Genomic DNA, 19,451 nt, shown 5'->3' with positions numbered 1-19,451 from the left:
GACGGACTGGAGCTGGTCTTCAGCCCCACCCAGGGGGAAGACTCTGGACTGTATACCTGCGTGGGCCAGAACAAGGCCGGTACCAGGAGGCAGGAGCTGACCGTCACCGTGGCCAGTGAGTATAGACCTCAAGACCCTAAAGGCTTTTCATACTACTGAGCCAAGCTGGTCTGGTTACACATCCACAATTGTCTCTGGAACCTTGATGAAAAGCACAATGTAAAATGAAAATATCGGAGCTAGCACAGTTTGGACCAGGTCAGCAAGATGGTGTGAAAAGGGTACTTGTGGTGAAAACGGTCTAAAATCGAGGGACGCAGTATATAAACTTGTCAAATTAAAAACCTCTAATTTCCATTTTCCGTTGTGTAACATTTTGCTACAGTGTGCCCTAATGAACACGACCCAGGTGTTTCACTGCTGAGGTGGGAGTTGGACAAAACTCTGAAGGATTGTGGCATTTGTTGTGACCTGCACCTGCTGAAATGTATTGGGTGTAGACACTACTTTTGAAGAGATGCTAAATGTGTGTATCCCCTAGCCCCTCCGGAGTGGGTGACGAAGCCAGAGGACAGCCAACTGGAGGAGGGCCTCCCTGGGTACCTGCATTGCCACACCCGCGCCACGCCCCAGCCCGAGGTTACCTGGTACCGCAACTTCATCCCCATCACCGCCGAGGTGTGTGTCCTGATCCTTCTGAGAAGAAGTGGGAATATACACTAAGAACTACTACACAACCAGTGTACAAAACATTAGGACCACCTGCTCTTTCCATGACATAGATTGACCAGTTAATCCAGTTGAAAGCTATGATCCTGTATTGATGTCACTTGTTAAATTTACTTATGTCAGTGTAGATGAAGGGGAAGAGACAGGTTAAATAAGCACTTTTAAGCCTTGAGACGTAGATTGTGTGTGCGGTCCATTCAGAGGGTAAATGGGTAAGACAACATTTTTAAACGGACATCCAACCAACTTGACACAACTGTGGGAATCACAGGAGTCAACATGGGCCGGCATCCCCGTGGAACGCTTCCGACACCTTGTAGTCAACGCCCGATGAATTAAGGCTGTTCTGAGGGAAACGGGGGTGCAGCTCAATATGTTATGTTTTGTACACTGAGTGTATATACTTATATTTACATACGGTTCTGGACATTGTTAATATGATATTCTCTTGCAGTGTCAAGTTCATTAAGAATCATCAAACGATAATCCCTATAATGAAATACATTTCTCAAATATGCCCCTGACGGTGCATTTACTTTAACAGATGTGCATAAAGGTGCAATCTGTAACTTTCATTTCTATGAAACCTCTTGTTAACCCATTGTTGTCTTTTGACTGTAGGACATTCGCTTTAAGCTGTACCCCAACGGGACCCTGAGGATCAACAGCGTGGAGGTGTATGATAACCACTTGTACATGTGCCGGAGCCAGACGGAGGCTGGGAGGGTGGAGTGCCGGGCCAGGGTCTTTGTTCTTGGTGAGTGAGTGTGTGTGTGTGGCACATGCGTAGGTGTGAGTTTGTAAGAGGGAGAGACAGCATGCAAGTGTGTGGTAGTGCCATAATGTGTTTGTGGTGTGCCCTGTGTGTATGTGTGAGAGTGAGTGTATGTATGTGAGCGAGAGAAAGAAAGAACTTTGTGTGTGTGGGAGTGCCATGTTATATATGTGTGTATCAGGGTTTCCGTTAGCTGGTAATTGCCAGCTTTTTGCCGAATTTTTTTATAATATTTTTTTATTATTTTGTTTATTATTATTTATTTTTTTAATTTTTAAATAAAATTGTAGCCGGTCAAAGTGCCTGGGGCTGCCCCACTGAGGGAGAGGAGCCTTGGCCTAGGCTACTGTTGATTACGAAGATTGGGCCTTTTTCATTGAAGTAAAACGAAAGTTAGAAGGCAGGGCTCCAGACTTCAACCATTTAGTCGCATATTGAGGACCTTTGACTTGGCTGTACGAGTTAAAAAAACTATTGGTCGCATCAGTGCGAGCTGCACATTCATTCACCTCACTCCAAACAGTAAAGTGCATTATCCTCATGATTCCTGTAATGAAAGTGTCTGCTTACCTGCCCCTGTACTGGTTTTGCTGGAGCCTGCTGCTGTGTCAAGCGAGCCACGCTTTCCTTTCCAGGAGAATGACGTGTTCTGATTGTATAACATTTAAAAAAAACTATTACAGCTATCCAGTTGTCACAGGTGGAGAGAGGATGTTCTCAGCTTTCTGTAGATATATTTTGTATTTCTCAACTTTCTATTTTGAGCTCGATAGTAACTATTTTACAAACTAGATATTTGATATGGCTGTGTGATACGGAGCGCACGAACTGCGCATTGGCCATTGTGAGTGCATAGGCGTCATTGGACAGTAGGCTACAACGGCAATGTTTTTTGGGGACATTAAATGTACTGTTAGATTTGATACATGGCTACTAGCAGTGGGTATTCAATTTAGAGCTAGTGATCTAGCAAATGTGTTTTGAGTTTCCATTTACTCAGGTGGTGAATAGGCCTCAAATAAATTAGTCTGATATTAGATCACATAAAGATGCAGGCAAAGTCATCTCTTTTGAACCCCCAAAAAATGATAATATTAACAGTAAAATATAATAGTATAATTTTCTACCCAAAATGCATGACAATCACTGGAGTATGGTTGGACATAAATATTTTGAATCAGATGATGAAACAACTTACTTCAATACCATCTCAGCAGTCTAATACACCTTTTAATAAAGCACTGAATTACGTTATAAGATGATAGGCCTACACATTTTTTTTTTTATATTGCGTGATGCTGTGAACATTTTTGGTGTGACCAAATCATGGGTTGGTGCTACCAACTGAAAAAAACTTGGTGGCACTTAAAAATGTTAGTCTGGATCCCTGCTACAAGGGGCATGTCCTCTGTATGGACAAGTTCTAATATTGTAGTGGACAAAGATGAGATGAATGTTGGCATGGCCAAATGCAGGCTGCAACTTGATATTCAGGTAGGATGCAATTTTGAAATATTTATTTATTGTAGGCCTATTTATTAATCTAAACCAGTTCTTTAAATATGCAAAATGTGTTTTGTTTCATTCTGAGACATTTTTGTTGGCTAAATTTAAGTTTGATCTGTCTTTTTAATGGTGTGCTCTGTATTTAGTTTTAAGTAGGCCTGTTGTAATATAAATATCATTAGCCTATTGCTTGCATTTGTTGGGTACGTTAGGCATTAGCCTGCCTTGGTAATTGCTGCAATATAGCCTGTTCAAAACTTTATGTACAAGTGTTTTTATTTATTTAACCAGGTAGACTAGTTGAGAACAAGTTCTCATTTGCAACTGCGACCTGGCCATGATAATGCAGAGCAGTTTGTCATACAACAACAGAGTTACACATGGAGTAAACAAACATGCAATCAATAATACAGTAGAAAAATCTATATACAACATGTGCAAATGAGGTAGGATAAGAGGTAAGGCAAATAGGCTATGGTGGCAAATGAATTGCAATATAGCAATTAGAGGTCGACCGATTAATCAGAATGGCCGATTAATTAGGGCCGATTTCATAACAATCGGTAATCGGTATTTCTGGCCGCCGATTAAAAAAAAAACAAACAAACAAAAAAAAAAAAAAATAATAAATAATAAGAATTTGTATTTTAAAAACTTTTTTTACACCCTTTATTTAACTAGGCAAGTCAGATTAAGAACACATTCTTATTTTCAATGACGGCCTAGGAACGGGGTTTAACTGCCTTGTTCGGGGGGGATTCGTTTTTACAACCTTGGGTTACTAGTCCAACGCGCTAACCAGCTGCCTTACATTGCACTCCACGAGGAGCCTGCATGGCAGGCTGACTACCTGTTACACGAGGGCAGCAAGAAGCCAAGGTAAGTTGCTAGCTAGCATTAAACTTATCTTATAAAAAAAACAATCAATCTTATCATAATCACTAGTTAACTACACATGGTTGATATTACTAGTTTATCTAACGTGTCCTGTGTTGCATATAATCGATGCGGTTCCTGTTAATTTCTCATTGAATTACAGCCTACTTCGACAAACGGGTGTTGATTTAACAAGCGCATTTGTGAAAAAAGCACTGTCGTTGCACCAATGTACCTAACCATAAACATCAATGCCTTTCTTTAAAATCAGTACACAAGTATATATTTTTAAACCTGTATATTTAGTTAATATTGCTTGCTAACATGAAATTGTGTGACATCTCTAGCGTTCATTCCACGCAGTCAGGGTATATGCAACAGTTTGGGCCGCCTGGCTCGTTGCGAACTAATTTGCCAGAATTTTACGTAATTATGACATAACATTGAAGGTTGTGCAATGTAACAGGAATATTTAGACTTAGGGATGCCACCCGTTAGATAAAATACGGAACGGTTCCGTATTTCACTGAAAGAAAAAAAAACGTTTTGTTTTCGAGATGATAGTTTCCGGATTCGACCATATTAATGACCAAAGGCTCATATTTGTGTGTTTATTATAATTAAGCCTATGATTTGATAGGGCAGTCTGACTGAGCGGTGGTAGGCACCAGCAGGCTCGTAAGCATTCATTCAAACAGCACTTTCATGCGTTTTGCCAGCAGCTCTTCGCTGTTTATCACTTCAAGCCGGGTGGGTATGATTTGTGGAACGTTCCAACAGGAATCTATTCCAAAAACTTCGTAAATAACAAGGTTGCCAAAAAACAACGCATACAAAGTTGTATAGCGGCAGAATAAGATACCGGGTAGGGAGTGGTCTATTTCATTGCGTTTTTCACTCATCACGTTTATTCCGAAAAATGTCTGTCCTCACTCTGGTTGCCTATGGAAAAACATTAAGAATAAACTACGTGGTGAGTTGATGCCTATTCGGCAGCTAGTTAGCTAGGTTTGTATGCGTTGCTACTTTGTATGTATGTTGGTTGGCAACCTTTTACTTTAAGATTTTTGAAACAGATTCCTGTTGGAACGTTCCACAAATTCTACCCACCCCTTCAAGCCTATCAACTCCCAAGATGAGGCTAGTGTAACCGATGTGAAATGGCTAGCCAGTTAGCCGGGTGCGCGCTAATAGCGTTTCAAACGTCACTCGCTCTGAGACTTGGAGTAGTTGTTTCCCCTTGCTCTACATGGGTAACGATGCTTCGAGGGTGGCTGTTGTCGATGTGTTCCTGGTTCAAGCCCAGGTAGGAGCGAGGAGAGGGACGGACGCTATACTGTTACACCGGCAATACTAAAGAACATCCAATAGTCAAAGGTATATGAAATACAAATCGTATAGAGAAATAGTCCTATAATAACTACAACCTAAAACTTCTTACCTGGGAATATTGAAGACTCATGTTAAAAGGAACCACCGGCTTTCATATGTACTGAGCAAGGAACTTAAACGTTAGCTTTCTTACATGGCACATATTGCACTTTTACTTTCTTCTAACACTTTGTTTTGCATTATTTAAACCAAATTGAACATGTTTCATTATTTATTTGAAGCTAAATTGATTTTATTGATGTATTATATTAAGTTAAAATAAGTGTTCATTCAGTATTGTTGTAATTGGCATTATTACAAACAAAAAATAAATAATCGGCCGATTTAATCGGTATCGGTGTTTTTGGTCCTCCAATTATCGGTATCGGCATTGAAAAATCATAATCGGTCGACCTCTAATAGCAATTAAACACTGGAATGGTAGGATGTGCAGAAGATGAATGTGCAAGTTGAGATACTGGGGTACAAAGGAGCAAGATAAATACAGTATGAGGATGCGGTAGATTGGATGGGCTATTTATAGATGAGCTATGTACAGGTGCAGTGATCTGTGAGCTGCTCTGTTAGCTGGTGCTTAAAGCTAGTGAGGTAGGTCTCAGTCTCCAGCATCAGAGATTTTTGCAGTTCGTTCAAGTCATTGGCAGTAGAGAACTGGAAGGAGAGGCAGCCAAAGGAAGAATTGGCTTTGGGGGTGACCAGTGAGAGATAACTGCTGGAGCGTGTGCTACGAGTGGGTGCTGCTATGGTGACCAGCGAGCTGAGATAAGGCGGGGCTTTACCTAGCAGAGACTTGTAGGTGACCTGGAGCCAGTGGGTTTGGCGACGAGTATGAAGTGAGGGCCTGCCAACGAGAGCATACAGGTTGCAGTGGTGGGTAGTATATGGGGCTTTGGTGACAAAACGGATGGCACTGTGATAGACTGCATCCAATTTGTTGAGTAGAGTGTTGGAGGCTATTTTGTAAATGACATCGTCGAGGATCGGTAGGATGGTCGGTTTTACGAGGGTATGTTTGGCAGCATGAGTGAAGGATGCTTTGTTGCGAAATAGGAAGCCGATTCTAGATTTAATTTTGGATTGGAGATGCTTAATGTGAGTCAGGAAGGAGAGTTTACAGTCTAACCAGACCAGGTATTTGTAGTTGTCCACATATTCTAAGTCAGAACCGTCCAGAGTAGTGATGCTGGACGGGCGGGCGGGTGCGGACAGCGATCGGTTGAAGAGCATGCATTTAGTTTTACTAGTATTTAAGAGCAGTTGGAGGCCACGGAAGGAGAGTTGTATGGCATTGAAGCTCATCTGGAGGTTAGTTAAGTGTCCAACGACGTTTCATTTTGTTGAGTCGTTTTCTTATACTTTTGATATTACCCTAATAAAGTTTAAAAGCTTTTGTGAAGGTTTGGTGTTGTGTAGCCTATTATACTACAGGCCTATAATTTGAAGGCAGTGCACACTGGCGCTCCAACTGACTTCGACATTTGAGGTGAGGAAGAATGTTTTAGGCCTACCAGAGTTACTAATATAATCTTACAATAAACGCATTATCTTTCCCCAAAAAATATTCTGTTAGAAAATTACCGAATTAGCCCCCTTCTGAACGCCTATATCTGTACAGCAGACAGTCACCTTTCTGACAAGTATAAAGAAATTCAGTTTTGCATATGCTACACATCGAAACAAGGAATAAATAGTATTTTGTAATTAGTTATAGGCTGTTTAGTAACATTGAAGTGTTTCTTTTGGCCAATTTTGCTAATTTATTGATGGCGCTGGCTGCATGAGTGGAAGACCTAATGGGTTACGCGTCCAATGCCTATGGATGACCGGTAAATGTATCAAATGTCCGATAAATCTATTCTTCCTGGTGTATGTATGTATGTGCTTGGAGATGTGTATGCTTGTGTCTGTCTCTACTCCACGTTCTGTCTCCAACACGGTTGTCTCCTTCCTCCAGAGAAGCTGAAGTTCACCCCCACCCCCCAGCCCTCCCAGTGTCTGGAGTTGGACAAGGAGGGCACTGTGCCGTGCTCCGCCAAGGGCCGCGAGATCCCCACCGTCCAGTGGACCAAAGCAGGTGGGTGTTCGCGGACCTCCTTGTACGTGTGTGTCTGAGTCCTATGTTGCTCAATCCAATCCAAAATCTACTCGTAGCCCCTACCCCTTGTACCTAGACGCTTCTAGTTGATCTCAAAGGATAACATGGGTGTAAGCAATATGGTAATAACTTCCTAGCTTATTGGCATAGTAAGATTTTCTGACATCTTTTTACACACATTGTTTAATTGTAGATGTATATGTTTAGGGGTACGGTCGAGGGGCTATTCAATCGAGGTGCTAGAGGGCTAAAATACTTTTGTTTCTACATGGAAGTTGCACGTACCTGTTATCCCATGTCTAAGTCAGTCTCCGACACATGAAGGTTAGAATAAAATCCAGAAGAGTATTCGACCCTCCAGGAATGGAATTTAATAAGCCTGGGCTAGGGTTTGATATTGAACTGCTCTCTCAACTGTTACATTGTTTGTTTCCTGATAGGTTTTGTCTATTTAGAAAACACATCTAATGTGTGAGCTGTGCTCCACTTGTAGGACAATAAATGTGACTCTGAATCTCTAATATTCCCCCCTTGCAGATGGCAGTGAAATGCCAGAGCATGTAGTCCAGACCGGCGGCATGCTCCACTTTGCAAAGGTGACGAGGGACGACGCGGGCAACTACACCTGCCTGGCTTCCAACACCCTGCAGGGCCAGATCACAGCCGCCGTACAGCTCACCGTAGCAGGTATCCCTTCACTAACACTAATGCCAACCACACCAATGCAGGTCACAGACACACCACAACCTGCCACCTATACAACCAGACACTACACAGACCAAAGGTCCTCCGGTTGTCGTCCTCTACTTTTAACCTGAGATTGATTTCTACCTGTGAAAAATGTATGTATGCTCCAGCCAACCTGTGACAGTAATTGATTAAGTTCCAGGGTTTAGAAACAAAAACGGCAGTATTCAAGATGGCAGAACTACGTTATCTGATTTCAACAGTGCTAATGCCACCATCACCAAAGATGTCTCTAGACTCCATCGCCACTTAATCCATCTTATCCAACTCTTCCACCATGTCTTTATTTCCTTCTCTCTCTCCCAGTATATATAACATTTAATATGGAGCCGGAGCACACCACTGTTTACCAGGGCCACACAGCCATTCTGCACTGCCAGGCCACCGGCGACCCCCAGCCCTTTATCCAGTGGAAGAAGAAAGATAAGTTCCTGGAGCCTCGCAAGAGCAGGTAGAGAAACACAACTGTCTGTTTTGTTAAGGCCATAAGTAATTTTGTAGTATTTGGTTTCTCATTTGTGGGTTTTTTGTTCTGAACACTTTGCCAAACAGCATGTTTGGATAGTGTGTTTTGATAGTTTATCATGGTAGGGAAGATGTCACTGTCTAGCCTTTGCCATATTGCTATCAGCCAGTCCCAATTCCCTTCCCTTAGGCCTAACCCTTCATTGTTTTGTAAATGCAATATGGTGGAAGTACTTCCACTACACTGCTTATAACTCGAGACCCCTCCGATATTAAAGGGTTAAGGCCAGGGGGAAGGGGTAGGAAGTGAAATAGAACTGGATCAACCGTGAATAGGAGTAAACGAGGGAAAATAATTGAATGCAGCCACGGCCTCACCCCTGTCCTCCTCTGCTGTTTGCTCTCCAGGTTTCAGAAGATGCCCAACGGTTCTCTAGTCATCCACGACGTGAGTGTGGAGGACACGGGAAGCTACACATGCATCGCTGGCAACAGCTGCAATATTGGCCACACATCGGCAGAGCTCTATGTCGTAGGTAAGACACCAGGGGGGAAAAAATGAAAAAGTAAACTTTGTGTGCCTGCCGCAGCTGTCTAAAGTATTTTAATGGTTGTGGTAGGTGGAGGAAATAAAGCAGTGCACCAAACTGTAATTACCTCTTTTGGCGCTTGAATGTGTATTGATAGTAGCGGGGTCAAGACAAACAAATCACATTTCGGCACTGCAATGTCTCATTTAGAAAGAATGTAATTGAGAGGTGCCATCTTGAGATGTCCACTTGACATCGGAGGTTGAGATGGTGATTCAGTAGAGACTCCAATAGACTTTAATTCAATAAGAGAAGCACATCATGTCACCTGTCTTTGTGTGTGTGTGTGTGTGTGTGTGTGTGTGTGTGTGTGTGTGTGTGTGTGTGTGTGTGTGTGTGTGCACTTACGTGTGTCAACAGAGAAGCCTGTGCACCACTCGTTGGAGGACGACGAAAAGGCGCCCTACAAGATGATCCAGACAATCGGCCTATCGGTGGGCGCCGCCGTGGCCTACATCATCATCGTCCTGGGCCTGATGTTCTACTGCAAAAAGAGACGCAACGCCAAAAGACTAAAGAGCCCTGAGGGAGAAGAGGCCGAGACAGAGCACCTCAACGGTCAGCGTTCGCAGTCGATTCCATTCAGTTGAATTCAATAGTGTCTGGTTTTCCTGGTAGTGTGAGGCAAATTGAGTTGAAATGTATTGAAAACATTACAAATATGCAGTACAACTATACGTTTACATTTATTACTAGTGACAGGCACCGATATGTAAAGTCAATGTTGTCAGCATTTTTTAAATTTTTTATACGATATCAATAAATGGCTAATTAAAATAAAAACCGCTTATCCTCCTGAGTTGGGCTCCAAAACGGAACTGTTTCAAGTGATTCATTTCCATGGCTGTATTTCTTTAACATTTCTGTACCTAGAAATAAGAAGAGGACTATGGAGTATGTACAAGCAGTCATCATGTTTAGTTACCGGTATTGAAGGATGCCATTTTGTCCTGGCACTACAGGGGGCACGGTGCAGACCAACGGACAGGCCACCGCTGAGATCCAGGAGGTGGCACTAACCAACATGGGCACCACGGCCAGCAGCGCCAACAAGCGCCACAGCAGCCACGACAAAGGGCACTACCCCCGCGCCAACCTGACCACCATCACCACTCTGGGTATAGAGCAACGCATGCATGTGCACACACACACACATCATCATTGTAAATAAGAATTTGTTCTTCGTTGACTTACCTGTAGAAATAAAGGCTATATAAAATTATACTGATTCCCCTTTCCTACATAGGGAAAGGTGAGTTTGGCGAGGTGTTCCTGGCCAAAGCCAAGGGCATCATGTCGGCAGGAGGAAGAGGCAGTGAGGATGAGGAGGAGACAGTGGTGCTGGTGAAGAGTCTGCAGACGCGGGACGAGACCCTGCACCTGGAGTTCCGTCGCGAGGTTGAGATGTTCGGCAAGCTGGGCCACCCCAACCTGGTGTGCCTACTGGGCATGTGTAGAGAAGAGGAGCCTCACTACCTCATACTGGAGTATGCTGAATTGGTAAGGAGGGAGCTACCTGCTTATGCTCCAGGGTGAAGTGTCCCCTAGGTACAGATCTAGGATCAGCTTCCCCTCCCCCAAACCTTAACCATTAGTGGGGGAAATGCTAAACTGACCCAAGATCAGTGTCTTCGGGCAACTGAACTTCACCCTACTCCCTACACACACACACGTTATTTATGTATCCTACATGGCAGTCAATTGCATAATTGAAATACATGGGTATTAAAGTAAAATGCCTTGATAAAATAAAGACTATTTAAAATATGAGCTACCTATGCACACACTGACCCCAGTGCATTGAAAAACGTGTGTGGGTATACTTTTTTAAAATCATCCATGATTTAGCATCGACCCCAGACCTGTGTATATGTTCCTAGGGGGACCTGAAGCAATACCTCAAGATGTCCAAGAACAAGGAGGAGAAACCCAAGTCCCATCACCTCAGCACCAAGCAGAAGGTCAGTTTACACACACAAGAAGACAAAAATTTGCATCTTAATCAGGTCTTGGCTTCAGTGCAGTAGGCCAGGATTTGGTAGCTGGTGCTTACAGTAAGTCTCTCCTGCTGCATCATGCCATTGGCTTTCACTGTGTCTGTTGGACCACTCAGAAGGAGAAACAGATTAACCAGAAGATGTAATAAAAAAAAAAAGCCATTCAAGTGCTTAAACACACACGCTAACTCACTCACTTGAAGGCGCACACATACTTGAAAACACTGATTTAATGCACCGTATGTCCCACTCTCTCTCTCTCCCTCAGGTGGGGGTGTGTCTGCAGGTTGCCCGGGGGATGGAGCATCTATCCAATCAGCGCTTCGTCCACAAGGACCTAGCCACCCGCAACTGTCTGATCAGCGCCAAGAGACAGGTCAAGGTGTCTGCACTGGGGCTCAGCAAAGATGTCTACAACGAGTAAGATTACATTTGATTAAATCTTGATTTAACCAGGAAAGATCCCTTGCGGTTGAAAACCACATTTAAGGATTTTATTCATTTCAATGAATCCAGTCACAGCATAATTGTATCGGTAATTTAGATTTCCCAAAGTCTCCATTTAAAGAGACCTGTGATATGTATAGTGAAAAAGGCGCCGACAGAGATGGCCACCTCGCTTCGCGTTCTTAGGAAACTATGCAGTATTTCGTTTTTTTATGTATTATTTCTTACTGTTTAGTTTATTAATTCAACCATAAAAAAAAAAAGCACACAACTTCAAAAAGCCATACATGCACATGAATAAAATCATTGATTATAACGCACAATAAAGTCTGGGAATTATTTCCATTGTGGTCCTCTTGAGACAAGATGGCCAGACAAGATCGAACACAGTATGGCAGAGAAATAATAAAACAAAAACATAGAAGAACATCTATCTCATCATTCCAGTTACATCATAGGGGTTATTCATATGGGCACAGAAGACATCAAACATATTTTTACTTTATTTTTAAAGCTGTCCAGAGAGGACGTTGTTCTTATAGGCAGAGGCAACTCATTCCATTCTACAAGAAAGTACCTTTCCCAGCATTACTCCTGAACCTGTATAAGCACACATCAGCAACACCTGATCTGGTGCTGTGATTGTGTGCATCTCTAACACAAGGAAAGTAATCACTTAGATATCTGGGCGCAGGACCATAAATACTCCTGTAAACCAAACCTAGTCTAATCTGGGACACCCTAGCCTCAACAGGCAGCCAGTTTAGTTCCTGAAAGCAGCTCCTACCTATGTGAGTACGTGGACTCACCTTCAATACTACCCTGATCAGCTTATTCTGGGCTATCTGGAGCTTCCCCTTCAAAAGTTTAGATAAGCCCCCAAACCAGGAAGTACTAGCATAGTCAAAATGGCATTGAATGAGGGCAGTAGCTAGCAGGAAAGCTTAAGTCTTATTACATACAGCCGGGAGGAACTATTGTATATAAGAGCAATGTCAACTTACCAACATTATGACCGGGAATACGACTTTCCCGAAGCGGATCCTCTGTTTGGTCCACCACCCAGGACAATGGATCGGATCCCAGCAGGTGACCCAAAACCATGGCGCCGCAGACGGAGCGGTCTTCTGGCCAGGCTCCGTAGACGGGCCCACCGCTCCAGAGTATACTACTTGCCAATGTCCAGTCTCTTGACAACAAGGTAGACGAAATCCGAGCAAGGGTTGCCTTCCAGAGAGACTTCAGAGATTGTAACATTCTCGGTTTCACGGAAACATGGCTTACTTGGGATACATTATCAGAGTCGGTACAGCCACCTGGTTTGTTCACGCATCGCGCCGACAGAAACAAACATCTCTCTGGTAAGAAGAAGGGTGGGGGTGTATGCCTTATGATTAACGAGTTGTAGTGTGATCATAACAACATACAGGAACTCAAGTCCTTTTGTTCACCTGACGTAGAATTACTTAAAATCAAATGCTGACTGCATTATCTACCAAGAGAATCCCCACCCCAAGCAGACACCTCGACGTCCCTGAAAGAACTTCATTGGACTCTATGTAAAACTGGAAACCACACATCCTGAGACTGCATTTATTGTAGCTGGGGATTTTAACAAGGCTAATCTGAAAACAAGGCTACATTTTATCAGCATATCGAATGCGCGACCCGGGCCGGAAAAATTATGGATCATTGTTACTCTAACTTCCGCGACACATACAAAGCCCTCCCTCGCCATCCTTTCGGCAAATCTGACCACGACTCCATTTTGTTGCTCCCAGCCTATAGACAGAAACTAAAGCAGGAAACGCCCGTGCTCAGGTCTGTTCAATGCTGGTCCGACCAATCTGATTCTACGCTTCAAAATTGCTTCAATCATGTGGACTGGGATATGTTCCGGATAGCATCGAACAACAACATTGATGTATATGCTGATTCGGTGAGCGAGTTTATTAGCAAGTGCATCGGTGATTATTAAAACCTTCCCCAACCAGACACCATGGATTGATGGCAGCATTCACCCAAAACTGAAAGCGCGAACCACTGCTTTTAATCAGGGCAAGGTGACCGAATACAAACAGTGTAGCTATTCCCTCCGCAAGGCAATCAAACAAGCTAAGCGTCAGTATAGAGACAAAGTAGAGTCGCAATTCAACGGCTCAGACACAAGAGGTTTGTGGCAGGGTCTACAGTCGTGGCCAAAAGTTTTGAGAATGACACATATTAATTTTCAAAGTCTGCTGCCTCAGTGTCTTTAGATATTTTAGTCAGATGTTACTATGGAATACTGAAGTATAATTACAAACATTTCATAAGTGTCAAAGGCTTTTATTGACAATTACATGAAGTTGATGCAAAGAGTCAATATTTGTAGTGTTGACCCTTCTTTTTCAAGACCTCTGCAATCTGCCCTGGCATGCTGTCAATTAACTTTTGGGCCACATCCTGACTGATGGCAGCCCATTCTTGCATAGTCAATGCTTGGAGTTTGTCAGAATTTGTGGGTTTTTGTTTGTCTACCCGCCTCTTGAGGATTGACCACAAATTCTCAATGGGATTAAGGTCTGGGGAGTTTCCTGACCATGGATCCAAAATATAAATGTTTTGTTCCCCGAGCCACTTAGTTATCACTTTTGCCTTATGGTAAGGTGCTCGATCATGGCGGAAAAGGCATTGTTCGTCACCAAACTGTTCCTGGATGGTTGGGAGAAGTTGCTCTCGGAGGATGTGTTGGTACCATTCTTTATTCATGGCTGTGTTCTTAGGCAAAATTGTGAGTGAGCCCACTCCCTTGGCTGAGAAGCAACCCCACAAATGAATGCTTTACTGTTGGCATGACACAGGACTGATGGTAGCGCTCACCTTGTCTTCTCCGGACAAGCTTTTTTCTGGATGCCACAAACAATCGGAAAGGGGGATTCATCAGAGAAAATGACTTTACCCCAGTCCTCAGCAGTCCAATCCCTGTACCTTTTGCAGAATATCAGTCTGTCCCTGATGCTTTTCCTGGAGAGAAGTGGCTTCTTTGCTGCCCTTCTTGACACCAGGCCTTCCTCAGTCTTCGCCTCACTGTGCGTGCAGATGCACTCTCACCTGCCTGCTGCAGCCATTCCTGAGCAAGCTCTGTACTGGTGGTACCTCGATCCCGCAGCTGAATCAACTTTAGGAGACAGTCCTGGCGCTTGCTGGACTTTGTTGGGTGCCCTGAAGCCTTCTTTACAACAACTGAACCGCTCTCCTTGAAGTTCTTGATGATCCGATAAATGGTTGATTTAGGTGCAATCTTACTGGCAGCAATATCCTTGCCTATAAAGCCCTTTTTGTGCAAAGGAATGATGACGGCACGTGTTTCCTTGCAGGTAACCATGGTTGACAGAGGAAGAACAATGATTCCAAGCACCAGTCTGTTATTTGAACTTAATCAGCATGACAGAGTGATCTCCAGCCTTGTCCTCTTCGACACTCACACCTGTGTTAACAAGAGAATCACTGACATGTCAGCTGGTCCTTTTGTGGCAGGACTGAAATGCAGTGGAAATGTATTTTTGTGATTCAGTTCATTTGCATGGCAAAGAGGGACATTGCAATTCATCTGATCACTCTTCATAACATTCTGGAGTATATGCAAATTGCCATTATACAAACTGAGGCAGCAGACTTTGAAAATTAATATTTGTGTCATTCTCAACTTTTGGCCACAACTGTACAGTCAATCACGGACTAAAAAAGAAAACCGACCCCGATTTCTTGCTCCCAGACAGACTAAACAATTTCTTTGCTCGCTTTGAGGACAATACAGTGCCACTGACACGGCCCGCTACCAAAACCTGCGGGCTCTCCTTCGCTGCAGCCAACGTGAGTAAAACATATTTAAACGTTAACTCTCGCAGGGCTGCCGGCCCAGACGGCATTCCTAGCCGTGTCCTCAGCGCATGCGCAGACCAGCTGGCTGGTGTGTTTACGGACATATTCAATCAATCCCTATCCCAGTCTGCTGTTCCCACATGCTTCAAGAGGGCCACCATTGTTCCTGTTCCCAAGAAAGCTAAGTTAACTGAGCTAAACGACTATCGCCCCGTAGCACTCATTTCCGTCATCATGAAGTGCTTTGAGAGACTAGTCAAGGATCATATCACCTCCACCCTACCTGACACCCTAGACACACTCCAATTTGCTTACCGCCCCAATAGGTCCACAGACGATGCAATCACACTGCACACTGCCCTAACCCATCTGGACAAGAGGAATACCTATGTAAGAATGCTGTTCATTGACTGCAGCTCAGCATTTAACACCATAGTACCCTCCAAACTCGTCATTAAGCTCGAGAACCTGGGTCTCGATCCTGTCCTGTGCAACTGGGTCATGGACTTTCTGACGGGACACCCCCAGGTGGTGAGGGTAGGACCTTTCCACCCCGCTGATCCTCAACACTGGGGCTGCACAAGGGTGCGTTCTCAGCCCTCTCCTGTACTCCCTGTTCACCCATGACTGCGTGGCCATGCACGCCTCCAACTTAATCATCAAGTTTGCAGACGACACTACAGTGGTAGGCTTGATTACCAACAACGACGAGACGGCCTACAGGGAGGATGTGAGGGCACTCGGAGTGTGGTGTCAGGAAAATAACCTCGCACGCAACGTCAACAAAAGAAAGGAGATGATCGTGGACTTCAGGAAACAGCAGAGAGAGCACCCCCCTATCCACATCAACGGGACAGTAGTGGAGAAGGTGGAAAGTTTTAAGTTCCTCGGCATACACATCAGGGACAAACTGAAATGGTCCACCCACACAGACAGCTGGTGAAGAAGGCACAGCCGTGCCTCCTCAACCTCAGGAGGCTGAAGAAATTTGGCTTGTCACCAAAAACACAAACTTTTACAGATGCACAATCGAGCGCATCCTGTCGGGCTGTATCACCGCCTGGTACGGCAACTGCTCCACCCACAACCATAAGCCTCTCCAGAGGGTAGTGCGGTCTGCGCAATGCATCACCGGGGGCAAACTACCTGCCCTCCAGGACATCTAGATCACCCGATATCACAGGAAGGCCAAAAAGATCATCAAGGACAACAACCACCCAAGCCACTGCCTGTTCACTCTGCCAACATACTGACTCAAATCTCTAGCCACTTTAATAATTAAAAAATGGATGTAATAAAATGTATCACTAGCCACTCATATGTATATACTGTACTCTATACCATCTACTGCATCTTGCCTATGCCGTTCGGCATTCACTCATCCATATATTTATATGTACATATTCTTATTAATTCCTTTGTTGTTGTGAAATTGTTAGATTGTTAGATGTTAGATTGTTAGATGTTAGATGTTAGATTGTTACTTGTTAGATATTACTGCATGGTCGGAACTAGAAGCACAAGCATTTTGCTACACTCGCATTAACATCTGCTAATCATGTGTATGTGACCAATAAAATTTGATTTTGATGAATTGACGGATTTAATTGTGGCGACACCCAGTGGCCAGACTACCAAACAACACTCAAAGTGGAGGTTACCTTAGTCCTGGTGCTAACCTGTTTGTCCTCTCTCCCCCTCCAGTGAGTACTATCACTACCGGCAGGCGTGGATCCCTCTGCGTTGGCTGCCAAGCGAGGCCGTGTTCGAGGACGACTACTCCACCAAGACGGACGTGTGGTCCTTCGGCGTGCTCATGTGGGAGGTGTTTAGCCTGGGCGAGCTGCCGCACGCTGCGCTCGACCACGACAAGGTCCTCGAAGGTGAGGGCAGTCGAACTGGAGCTTGGAAGTGTTATTGAAGGATGCTACTTCACCCCAGATGGGGGGAGAAGTCCACTATTCTAGGGTCACACATTTTGTCATCCTCCTAATGGTTACTTTACTAACCTTTGCCTGCTCATAGTTGTTTAAAACCACACAATGCACACCAGATGACGTCATCAATGTCACTGGAGGATATTATCAAAAAACCCTTTTTTGTTGTACAAAACATGGATACCTACTGTTTTCGCATTTGTTGACATTGCGGTAATGCTGGAGATGAATATAAGGTTCAAAAGTGGTGGAATTCCCCTTTAAGGTTTATTGCTCTCTCCTGTTCTGTCCTTTTTATTTCTCTATCCCTCCATCTTTCACCTCTTTCCCTGCAGCTCGCTCGCTCTCACCCCATGTATGTCTTTCTCTCACGTCTTCCCCTCTACCAGAGCTGAGAGAGGGCCGGGGGAAGCTGCCCCTGCCCCAGGGCTGTCCTTCACGGGTGTACAAGCTGATGACTCGCTGCTGGGCCTCCAGCCCCAAGGACCGCTCCTGCTTTAGTGACATCATCTCTGCCCTCAGCGAACTGCCCTCCGAGAGCAAGGTGTAACACACACACGGCCCAGGTGCAGTGTGTGTGTGTGTAAGGGTATGAATGTGTTAGGAATGGGGGGAGGTGACGTGTGTGTGTGTGTGTGTGTGAGAGAGCAGTTGTGTACGAATGTGATTAAGTCCATACACACACAAACCGGTGGATCAGTGTGTATGTGAAGGACGTATAGAGGTGTTGGTGTGTGTGCGTGAGCATGTATGTTTTGGCCTTTGAGTTTGTGTGTCTCGCACTCCAGGACGATCCTACTCTGCCTTGTTGGCCTCTGTAGTTAGCGTCTGCAAGAGCAGAAAGAGACTCTTAACAACAAGGAACTTTGGTCCCAAATGAGGACCCAGCCGAGAAGAGATCAACATCCGACGAGCTTCTCCTTCACGTCTCTATGGATTAAAATGACAATTTTTTACAATGAGGACTTATATTGTGCCTTAGCAGGTCAAATGGTGTCTATAACATTTAATCTACAAACTAATGACAGTTAATATTGGCACGGTTTTCACCCCAATTGGATCTTTTCTGTTGCTCATGTTTGTGAATGGACAAGACAAAAAGGTCAATTTTCTGCCCAGAGCCAAACGGAACAGTAAGGTACAACCTCCTCAGGTGTAAAAATCAAATGTCTCACCCTGTTAGATATGATCAGAACAAGGTAAAGGGCCAGCGGTGGCATTATTAAACTTGTGTGGTGTTTAGCTGGAGTGTGGATGGAATCAACGCTCACAAGTTTTCCTTGAAGGTAAATCTTTGGTTGATGTAAAGTATAGTCGTGACAGTATATGGGCCCTGAATTGGCTTCAACATGCTATTTGAGTTAAGGTAACAGATCTGAGCTGTAGCATTATAGGCCATCCTGCCATGAACAGTTTTGTACTCCTATCAAAGATTTCTGACTGTTACTGCTTCATTTGCCCATCAATCATCCAATCCTATCGCGACCTGAGCTTTTCCAATCAGAGTGGGAGAAACCTTTCTTTGTAGACCTTCGTCTAATAGTGCTTTGTATACATGTTTAAAACATGCACTGATCACAACTATACCTTTTTGTATTCTAGAAGGGTTGTTTCGGAGACCTGTTAACTTATTTTCAAGGTCCTGTTTTGTATGTTTTCACTGTATAGAAAGGTACTAAGCTTCTTTGATATACATTTTTTTTTATGTGCAAGGCATTTTAGGATTTGTGTGGAATAGTTCATTTGTCATTTATTGAACCAAAACATATGGAATTAAGGTTATCCTGAAATGTAAAAGAAATTGAAGTGCCTGGCAAATGAAGGACTTTGCATCAGTCTTGCTATTGATTGAATATTTACTTTTTTACTTGAACATTTTTATACATTGCAGTTTTTCCCCTTTGTTTTTATGTACAAAATCCATCTTTCATCTGAATTGTAGTAATTTGGATATTGGTTCTATTTTAAGTATGTTTATACAAACACATATACTTGCCGCTGGTCCAATAAAATATTTTTGTTGTAAATGTA

General features: G+C 43.8%; 1 protein-coding gene across 1 annotated transcript in view; it reads left to right on the top strand.

Moving 5' to 3' along the window:
- Positions 1-19,451, top strand: part of LOC106585011 (inactive tyrosine-protein kinase 7) — a 54,070-nt gene extending 34,619 nt beyond the window's left edge. Inside the window, exons 7-20 of the mRNA XM_014170745.3 lie at positions 1-115; positions 542-678; positions 1,351-1,486; positions 7,233-7,352; positions 7,911-8,060; positions 8,427-8,571; positions 8,994-9,121; positions 9,536-9,733; positions 10,138-10,293; positions 10,422-10,675; positions 11,056-11,136; positions 11,441-11,592; positions 17,188-17,366; positions 17,810-19,451. The exon at positions 1-115 is cut by the window's left edge and continues 152 nt beyond it. Coding sequence (XP_014026220.3) covers positions 1-115; positions 542-678; positions 1,351-1,486; positions 7,233-7,352; positions 7,911-8,060; positions 8,427-8,571; positions 8,994-9,121; positions 9,536-9,733; positions 10,138-10,293; positions 10,422-10,675; positions 11,056-11,136; positions 11,441-11,592; positions 17,188-17,366; positions 17,810-17,970 — 2,112 coding nt within the window. The 3' untranslated portion in view covers positions 17,971-19,451. The remainder of the gene's footprint in view (positions 116-541; positions 679-1,350; positions 1,487-7,232; positions 7,353-7,910; positions 8,061-8,426; positions 8,572-8,993; positions 9,122-9,535; positions 9,734-10,137; positions 10,294-10,421; positions 10,676-11,055; positions 11,137-11,440; positions 11,593-17,187; positions 17,367-17,809) is intronic.

Source organism: Salmo salar, chromosome 02 (genome assembly GCF_965601325.2).
Source record: "Salmo salar chromosome 02, fSalSal1, whole genome shotgun sequence".
Classification (NCBI taxonomy): Eukaryota; Metazoa; Chordata; class Actinopteri; order Salmoniformes; family Salmonidae; genus Salmo; species Salmo salar.
Note: the sequence above shows the minus strand (reverse complement) of the source record. Positions and strands in the feature narration are given on the sequence as shown.